The sequence below is a fragment of the Bombina bombina genome, chromosome 4, assembly GCF_027579735.1.
Source record: "Bombina bombina isolate aBomBom1 chromosome 4, aBomBom1.pri, whole genome shotgun sequence".
NCBI lineage: Eukaryota > Metazoa > Chordata > Amphibia > Anura > Bombinatoridae > Bombina > Bombina bombina.
The window spans coordinates 46,629,328-46,639,722 of NC_069502.1; the positions used below are offsets into that span (position 1 = coordinate 46,629,328).

Genomic DNA, 10,395 nt, shown 5'->3' on the forward strand with positions numbered 1-10,395 from the left:
CTTAATACAGGCTCGGAAGCCTGTCACCAGGACAATCTACCATAAGATATGGCGTAAATATCTTTATTGGTGTGAATCCAAGAGTTACTCATGGAGTAAGGTTAGGATTCCTAGGATATTGTCCTTTCTCCAAGAGGGTTTGGACAAAGGCTTATCAGCTAGTTCTTTAAAAGGACAGATCTCTGCTCTGTCTATTCTTTTGCACAAGTGTCTATCAGAAGTTCCAGGCGTCCAGGCATTTTGTCAGGCTTTGGTTAGGATTAAGCCTGTATTTAAAACTGTTGCTCCCCCGTGGAGCTTAAAAACTTGGTTCTTAAAGTTCTTCAGGGAGTTCCGTTTGAACCCCTTCATTCCATTGATATTAAACTTTTATCTTGGAAAATTCTGTTTTTGATGGCTATTTCCTCGGCTCGAAGAGTCTCTGAGTTATCTGCCTTACATTGTGATTCTCCTTATCTGATTTTTCATTCAGACAAGGTAGTTCTGCGTACCAAACCTGGGTTTTTACCTAAGGTGGTTTCTAACAGGAATATCAATCAAGAGATTGTTGTTCCATCATTGTGTCCTAATCCTTCTTCAAAGAAGGAACGTCTTTTGCATAATCTGGACGTAGTCCGTGCCTTGAAGTTTTACTTACAGGCTACTAAAGATTTTCGTCAAACATCTGCCCTGTTTGTCGTTTACTCTGGACAGAGGAGAGGTCAAAAAGCTTCGGCAACCTCTCTCTCCTTTTGGCTTCGGAGCATAATACGCTTAGCCTATGAGACTGCTGGACAGCAGCCCCCTGAAAGGATTACAGCTCATTCTACTAGAGCTGTGGCTTCCACCTGGGCCTTTAAAAATGAGGCCTCTGTTGAACAGATTTGCAAGGCTGCGACTTGGTCTTCGCTTCACACCTTTTCAAAATTTTACAAATTTGACACTTTTGCTTCTTCGGAGGCTGTTTTTGGGAGAAAGGTTCTACAGGCAGTGGTTCCTTCTGTTTAAGTTCCTGCCTTGTCCCTCCCATTATCCGTGTACTTTAGCTTTGGTATTGGTATCCCACAAGTAATGGATGATCCGTGGACTGGATACACTTAACAAGAGAACATAATTTATTCTTACCTGATAAATTTATTTCTCTTGTAGTGTATCCAGTCCACGGCCCGCCCTGTCCTTTTTAAGGCAGGTCTAAATTTTAATTAAACTACAGTCACCACTGCACCCTATGGTTTCTCCTTTCTCGTCTTGTTTCGGTCGAATGACTGGATATGGCAGTGAGGGGAGGAGCTATGTAGCAGCTCTGCTGTGGGTGATCCTCTTGCAACTTCCTGTTGGGAAGGAGAATATCCCACAAGTAATGGATGATCCGTGGACTGGATACACTACAAGAGAAATAAATTTATCAGGTAAGCATAAATTGTTTTTCTCCAACATAGGTGTGTCCGGTCCACGGCGTCATCCTTACTTGTGGGATATTCTCTTCCCCAACAGGAAATGGCAAAGAGCCCAGCAAAGCTGGTCACATGATCCCTCCTAGGCTCCGCCTACCCCAGTCATTCTCTTTGCCGTTGTACAGGCAACATCTCCACGGAGATGGCTTAGAGTTTTTTAGTGTTTAACTGTAGTTTTTCATTATTCAATCAAGAGTTTGTTATTTTCAAATAGTGCTGGTACGTACTATTTACTCAGAAACAGAAAAGAGATGAAGAATTCTGTTTGTATGAGGAAAATGATTTTAGCAACCGTAACTAAAATCCATGGCTGTTCCACACAGGACTGTTGAGAGCAATTAACTTCAGTTGGGGGAACAGTTTGCAGTCTCTTGCTGCTTGAGGTATGACACATTCTAACAAGACGATGTAATGCTGGAAGCTGTCATTTTCCCTATGGGATCCGGTAAGCCATGTTTATTACGATTGTAAATAAGGGCTTCACAAGGGCTTATTTAAACTGTAGACTTTTTTTGGGCTAAATCGATTGATATTAACACTTATTTAGCCTTGAGGAATCATTTATTCTGGGTATTTTGATTTAATAATATCGGCAGGCACTGTTTTAGACACCTTATTCTTTAGGGGCTTTCCCAAAGCATAGGCAGAGTCTCATTTTCGCGCCGGTGTTGCGCACTTGTTTTTGAGAGGCATGGCATGCAGTCGCATGTGAGAGGAGCTCTGATACTTATAAAAGACTTCTGAAGGCGTCATTTGGTATCGTATTCCCCTTTGGGTTTGGTTGGGTCTCAGCAAAGCAGATACCAGGGACTGTAAAGGGGTCTAAAGCTTAAAACGGCTCCGGTTCCGTTATTTTAAGGGTTAAAGCTTCCAAAATTGGTGTGCAATATTTTCAAGGCTTTAAGACGCTGTGGTGAAAATTTGGTGAATTTTGAACAATTCCTTCATGTTTTTTCGCAATTGCAGTAATAAAGTGTGTTCAGTTTAAAATTTAAAGTGACAGTAACGGTTTTATTTTAAAACGTTTTTTGTACTTTCTGATCAAGTTTATGCCTGTTTAACATGTCTGAACTACCAGATAGACTGTGTTCTGAATGTGGGGAAGCCAGAATTCCTATTCATTTAAATAAATGTGATTTATGTGATAATGACAATGATGCCCAAGATGATTCCTCAAGTGAGGGGAGTAAGCATGGTACTGCATCATTCCCTCCTTCGTCTACACGAGTCTTGCCCACTCAGGAGGCCCCTAGTACATCTAGCGCGCCAATACTCCTTACTATGCAACAATTAACGGCTGTAATGGATAATTCTGTCAAAAACATTTTAGCCAAAATGAACCCTTGTCAGCGTAAGCGTGGCTGCTCTGTTTTAGTTACTGAAGAGCATGACGACGCTGATATTAATATCTCTGAAGGGCCCCTAACCCAATCTGAGGGGGCCAGGGAGGTTTTGTCTGAGGGAGAAATTACTGATTTAGGGAACATTTCTCAGCAGGCTGAATCTGATGTGATTACATTTAAATTTAAATTGGAACATCTCCGCATTTTGCTTAAGGAGGTATTATCCACTCTGGATGATTGTGAAAATTTAGTCATCCCAGAGAAACTATGTAAAATGGACAAGTTCCTAGAGGTGCCGGGGCTCCCAGAAGCTTTTCCTATACCCAAGCGGGTGGCGGACATTGTTAATAAAGAATGGGAAAGGCCCGGTATTCCTTTCGTCCCTCCCCCCATATTTAAAAAATTGTTTCCTATGGTCGACCCCAGAAAGGACTTATGGCAGTCAGTCCCCAAGGTCGAGGGAGCGGTTTCTACTTTAAACAAACGCACCACTATTCCCATAGAGGATAGTTGTGCTTTCAAAGATCCTATGGATAAAAAATTAGAAGGTTTGCTTAAAAAGATGTTTGTTCAGCAGGGTTACCTTCTACAACCCATTTCATGCATTGTCCCTGTCACTACAGCCGCATATTTCTGGTTTGATGAACTGCTTAAGGTGCTCGATAGTGACTCTCCTCCTTATGAGGAGATTATGGACAGAATCAATGCTCTCAAATTGGCTAATTCTTTCACTCTAGACGCCTCTTTGCAATTGGCTAAGTTAGCGGCTAAGAACTCTGGGTTTGCTATTGTGGCGCGCAGAGCGCTTTGGTTGAAATCTTGGTCGGCTGATGCGTCTTCCAAGAACAAGCTACTAAACATTCCTTTCAAGGGGAAAACGCTGTTTGGTCCTGACTTGAAAGAGATTATCTCTGATATCACTGGGGGTAAGGGCCACGCCCTTCCTCAGGATCGGCCCTTCAAGGCAAAAAATAGACCTAATTTTCGTCCCTTTCGTAAAAACGGACCAGCCCAAGGTGCTACGTCCTCTAAGCAAGAGGGTAATACTTCTCAGGCCAAGCCAGCTTGGAGACCAATGCAAGGCTGGAACAAGGGAAAGCAGGCCAAGAAACCTGCCACTGCTACCAAGACAGCATGAAATATTGGCCCCCGATCCGGGACCGGATCTGGTGGGGGGCAGACTCTCTCTCTTCGCTCAGGCTTGGGCAAGAGATGTTCTGGATCCTTGGGCGCTAGAAATAGTCTCCCAGGGTTATCTTCTGGAATTCAAGGGACTTCCCCCAAGGGGGAGGTTCCACAAGTCGCAGTTGTCTTCAGACCACATAAAAAGACAGGCGTTCTTACATTGTGTAGAAGACCTGTTAAAAATGGGAGTGATTCATCCTGTTCCATTAAGAGAACAAGGGATGGGGTTCTACTCCAATCTGTTCATAGTTCCCAAAAAAGAGGGAACGTTCAGACCAATCCTAGATCTCAAGATCTTAAACAAATTTCTCAAGGTCCCATCGTTCAAGATGGAAACCATTCGAACTATCCTTCCTTCCATCCAGGAAGGTCAATTTATGACCACGGTGGATTTAAAGGATGCGTATCTACATATTCCTATCCACAAGGAACATCATCGGTTCCTAAGGTTTGCATTCCTGGACAAACATTACCAGTTCGTGGCGCTTCCTTTCGGATTAGCCACTGCTCCAAGGATCTTCACAAAGGTACTAGGGTCCCTTCTAGCGGTGCTAAGACCAAGGGGCATTGCAGTAGTACCTTACCTGGACGACATTCTGATTCAAGCGTCGTCCCTTCCTCAAGCAAAGGCTCACACGGACATTGTCCTGGCCTTTCTCAGATTTCACGGCTGGAAAGTGAACGTGGAAAAGAGTTCTCTATCCCCGTCAACAAGGGTTCCCTTCTTGGGAACAATTATAGACTCCTTAGAAATGAGGATCTTTCTAACAGAGGCCAGAAAAACAAAGCTTCTGGACTCTTGTCGGATACTTCATTCCGTTCCTCTTCCTTCCATAGCTCAGTGCATGGAAGTGATCGGGTTGATGGTGGCGGCGATGGACATAGTTCCTTTTGCGCGCATTCATCTAAGACCATTACAACTGTGCATGCTCAGTCAGTGGAATGGGGACTATACAGACTTGTCTCCGAAGATACAAGTAAATCAGAGGACCAGAGACTCACTCCGTTGGTGGCTGTCCCTGGACAATCTGTCTCAAGGGATGATGTTCCACAGACCAGAGTGGGTCATTGTCACGACCGACGCCAGTCTGATAGGCTGGGGCGCGGTCTGGGGATCCCTGAAAGCTCAGGGTCTTTGGTCTCGGGAAGAATCTCTTCTACCGATAAATATTCTGGAACTGAGAGCGATATTCAATGCGCTCCAGGCCTGGCCCCAGCTTGCGAGGACCAGGTTCATACGGTTTCAATCAGACAACATGACGACTGTTGCGTACATCAACCATCAGGGGGGAACAAGGAGTTCCCTAGCGATGGAAGAAGTAACCAAAATTATTCTTTGGGCGGAGTCTCACTCCTGCCACCTGTCTGCTATCCACATCCCAGGAGTGGAAAATTGGGAAGCGGATTTTCTGAGTCGTCAGACATTGCATCCGGGGGAGTGGGAACTCCATCCGGAAATCTTTGCCCAAGTCACTCACCTGTGGGGCATTCCAGACATGGATCTGATGGCCTCTCGTCAGAACTTCAAAGTTCCTTGCTACGGGGCCAGATCCAGGGATCCCAAGGCGGCTCTAGTGGATGCACTAGTAGCACCTTGGACCTTCAAACTAGCTTATGTGTTCCCGCCATTTCCTCTCATCCCCAGGCTGATAGCCAGGATCAAGCAGGAGAGGGCGTCGGTGATCTTGATAGCTCCTGCGTGGCCACGCAGGACTTGGTATGCAGATCTGGTGAATATGTCATCGGCTCCACCTTGGAAGCTACCTTTGAGACGAGACCTTCTTGTTCAGGGTCCGTTCGAACATCCGAATCTGGTTTCACTCCAGCTGACTGCTTGGAGATTGAACGCTTGATTTTATCGAAGCGAGGATTCTCAGATTCTGTGATCGATACTCTTGTTCAGGCCAGAAAGCCTGTGACTAGAAAGATTTACCACAAAATTTGGAAAAAATATATCTGTTGGTGTGAATCTAAAGGATTCCCTTGGGACAAGGTTAAGATTCCTAGGATTCTATCCTTCCTTCAAGAAGGATTGGAAAAAGGATTATCTGCAAGTTCCCTGAAGGGACAGATTTCTGCCTTGTCGGTATTACTTCACAAGAAGCTGGCAGCTGTGCCAGATGTTCAAGCCTTTGTTCAGGCTCTGGTTAGAATCAAGCCTGTTTACAAACCTTTGACTCCTCCTTGGAGTCTCAATTTAGTTCTTTCAGTTCTTCAGGGGGTTCCGTTTGAACCCTTACATTCCGTTGATATTAAGTTATTATCTTGGAAAGTTTTGTTTTTAGTTGCGATTTCTTCTGCTAGAAGAGTCTCAGAATTATCTGCTCTGCAGTGTTCTCCTCCTTATCTGGTGTTCCATGCAGATAAGGTGGTTTTACGTACTAAACCTGGTTTTCTTCCAAAAGTTGTTTCTAACAAAAACATTAACCAGGAGATTATCGTACCTTCTCTGTGTCCAAAACCAGTTTCAAAGAAGGAACGTTTGTTGCACAATTTGGATGTTGTTCGCGCTCTAAAATTCTATTTAGATGCTACAAAGGATTTTAGACAAACATCTTCCTTGTTTGTTGTTTATTCAGGTAAAAGGAGAGGTCAAAAAGCAACTTCTACCTCTCTCTCTTTTTGGATTAAAAGCATCATCAGATTGGCTTACGAGACTGCCGGACGGCAGCCTCCCGAAAGAATCACAGCTCATTCCACTAGGGCTGTGGCTTCCACATGGGCCTTCAAGAACGAGGCTTCTGTTGATCAGATATGTAGGGCAGCGACTTGGTCTTCACTGCACACTTTTACCAAATTTTACAAGTTTGATACTTTTGCTTCTTCTGAGGCTATTTTTGGGAGAAAGGTTTTGCAAGCCGTGGTGCCTTCCATTTAGGTGACCTGATTTGCTCCCTCCCTTCATCCGTGTCCTAAAGCTTTGGTATTGGTTCCCACAAGTAAGGATGACGCCGTGGACCGGACACACCTATGTTGGAGAAAACAGAATTTATGTTTACCTGATAAATTTCTTTCTCCAACGGTGTGTCCGGTCCACGGCCCGCCCTGGTTTTTTTAATCAGGTCTGATATTTTATTTTCTTTAACTACAGTCACCACGGTACCATATGGTTTCTCCTATGCAAATATTCCTCCTTAACGTCGGTCGAATGACTGGGGTAGGCGGAGCCTAGGAGGGATCATGTGACCAGCTTTGCTGGGCTCTTTGCCATTTCCTGTTGGGGAAGAGAATATCCCACAAGTAAGGATGACGCCGTGGACCGGACACACCGTTGGAGAAAGAAATTTATCAGGTAAACATAAATTCTGTTTTATCCCACCGTTCAAGCTTCACATCTAGTCGTTTGCTGTCTCAGTAAGAGCAGCTAAAATAAAATAGATCAGGTTCAGTTATAGAGATGTCTTTAAAGGGCTCCAAAATGTCCAATATTTTTTTGCTTCACAAATGTAAACTTGTGCTATACAGCATACTGTTATTTTGTCTTATATCCTTGTATTCTGTTTTACTAAAGCCCTCAGTAATAGCAATCTTAAAGGGACATTAAACACTAAATACACGTCATGCACCTCCCTCTAAAAGTGTGCCACCATTTTGGAACCTAGGTTTCACTGCAGGTATTTGAAGGAGAGTTTCTGCACATGTTCAACACTGGAATGCAGTGAAAGCTATATTTTAACCTGACTAGAGGGAGGTATAAAATAAACTCAATACTATGCTTACAAAAATGTATTCTTATGTCCCGTTTTTAAAGTAGTCTTTATCAGCTGTCTCATGAATTAGGTGGGCTCATGAGCAATTGGTACGGTTCTTTTAAACATTTGCCCATATTCATCCTCCAAATATTAAAAATAAATCTCTAGGATAACTGACCGTTTTACACGAAAACTTAATGAATGCCATTCATAACTACGGACCGCAAAACAATGCAGACTTTACTGATATAAATTATTAATGCCCCTTTTGAGAGTTATTTACTTCATGATTTAAAGGGGTCTTATCAGTTATATATTCTGCAATGTTACTGCTAAAGCATTTGCTTTATTACTTATGTGTAATTATTGTATTGCTGACCTCCGCTAATGTGTCTTTAACCCCTGCTGCTGTCATGCAGAACACAGCCAGGAGAGACTATCACAAGGCCTGCTATTCCTTAGCTGGGTTTGATGTGGCACTACAATGCTTTGTAAGGGTTAAACCCAATTATCTAGGATCAGTAATGCACACCTTACATTCTGTATCATATAGTTGTATTAGAATGTCTCATTGGCTCACAGTTTAGGGTGTTAACCACTTGGCTGCAAGAGAAGGTTGCAGTGAGTAGCAATGGTTAAGACGTGATTCCAACTGGCATCTTCATGTAGTACTGAAGCATTGTTAGAAATCTTGTGTTTGTGTACTCAGTTAATAAACTATTGCTAATATCAATCTTAAATGTTTCTTTTGCAGACTCCAGTTAAAGAACCCAACAGTGAAAATGTAGATATCAGCAGCGGGGGCGGCGTCACGGGCTGGAAGAGCAAATGTTGTTGAGCGTCTTTTGTTTGCGACATTACCATCCACTGTCCCCACCCCCTTATGCTTCCCTCCCCTTCCTACCTGCAACATAAACCACTTGCCCCTCTTACCCACCCCCTCCATTTTAACCTATAAAATGAATGTTTCCTTGGCCCTCCTATCATATTAACAAGAATTTTCTCCCATTCTCCTCTCATCTAAAGTATGCTTGCTGGTATCATTTTCTCAAAATGTGTATAGAAAATGGAAAAAAAACACGCACACACACACGTAAATAAATCATGTTTGTGACATATATCATTTTAAAGCTACATTGTCACTACATTTTGGTTTTTCATAATACCCCTGGTTCTTATCACTACTAAAACAAAGAAAACCCATGAGCCAATTACAGAAATCATTGCAACTACTCCTGGAAAAGAACGAAAGTTGTACAATAAATGTTAGACTTAAGCCTTTCTTTTGTATATGTGAATGTTGTGTGTTCTTGGTAAAGGATTGTTTATTTCTTTTTCTGCGTGAAGTGGTAGGAACATTAGCGTTTCACATACTGATACTGTAATCACATACAAACTATTGTGCTGGAATTCCTATATGGTATAAACTTACGTACTGAGGTGATGTTATCCAAAGGCTGAAATTAGACCCTCTTTTATGCCTGGAACAGTGGTGCTCTTTTGTATAAGAAAAGGTTCAAAATGTGCCTTGTGTTAAGTATTAGACACTGCATTAGAACATCTTAGTTATGAAGGTCAATCTATAGTTACCGTGACATTTTGTTACAGCAATGTATTTGTAGATGAATTCCCTTTCTCATTGTTCTACACATGCTTAGCAGGAGCCATGCACCTATGCTATCTTTGAGAAGGATGTGATTTGATTGGTTGATTCTTATGTATACCACTCCTGATAGGCTATGTGTTTCTCAGGAGCTGTGTTGCACTGCTCATGGGTGGCCCAACTTTAAAGGACATTTAGCATCTTGCTATTGTGTGAAAATTAAGTGTTGTCCTATGCTCCTTAGAGATACCAAGAAGCCAAACCCGTAACCTAGGTTTATAAATGCTTCCTTAACTAGCTATTGATTTGCAGGTTACAGAGTTTGCTTTCTAGCCTACTTCAGAGCTTTGGACAGAGCAATATTTTTTCACAAAGCAGGAGAGGTTTAATGTCCTAGCTTTGTGTTTTCCTTTTCTAAGGGTTAAACATTTAAAATTGGCATTTGTTTAAATTCTCTGATGAAATCGTATTTTATGTTTACACTTATTTCCCTTTAAGCTATTTGTGAGTCGCTTTGTCTTTATGGGGTCAAGGCCCTATGTTCATGCAAGAGAGTAGTCCTGTGCCTTAAATACAAATGGTCTTTTGTAACATAGAATGTACCACAGGGTCATTTTGCCCAACGGAGGCTCTAACGAAAGTCATCATTAAAATTAAGACTCATTACCCTGTGTTTGTGTCTAGGATTGTCTGAAGCGCTGCAGACATCACTTATACCTATGCATAACCAGTTATAGAAGACTGATGCTTTCTAGCATTGCAGTAGGTTAAACTCATGACTGCCAGAAAGGGCTACAGTGCATAGTATGGGGGTCCAGCTTTTTTCTGGCAGTTGAGGAATCAAGCAGCCTATCAGCTTTCTGTGTCAAGCAGACCTAGTCAGCATCATCTGAGTCACAGATTCTGTCTCACCACAGTGTGAAGCAGCGACCGGTCAGCCCAATCTGTCACACGTAACTAAGTTACTACTTGTATCCGTTAGGTAGGCTGTTGTGTTAAGGAAATAATGCTTTTACTAATCCTTAATCATGAAATCTGTATAACAAGCTGCTTATAATTTGTGTCAGCCTCTGTCATATCCAATTGAACCCTGCACCATTTGCTTAAAGGGACAGTCTACACCAGAATTTTTATTGTTT

The 10,395-nt window shown here is 42.5% G+C and overlaps 1 protein-coding gene across 1 annotated transcript in view; it reads left to right on the top strand.

Moving 5' to 3' along the window:
• Nucleotides 1-8,929, top strand: part of RAB10 (RAB10, member RAS oncogene family) — a gene marked incomplete in the record, with an annotated part of 271,938 nt that extends 263,009 nt beyond the window's left edge. Inside the window, 1 exon segment of the mRNA XM_053709475.1 lies at nt 8,408-8,929. Within this exon segment, the coding sequence (XP_053565450.1) occupies nt 8,408-8,491 (84 nt within the window).
• Nucleotides 8,930-10,395: the final 1,466 nt, after the last annotated feature.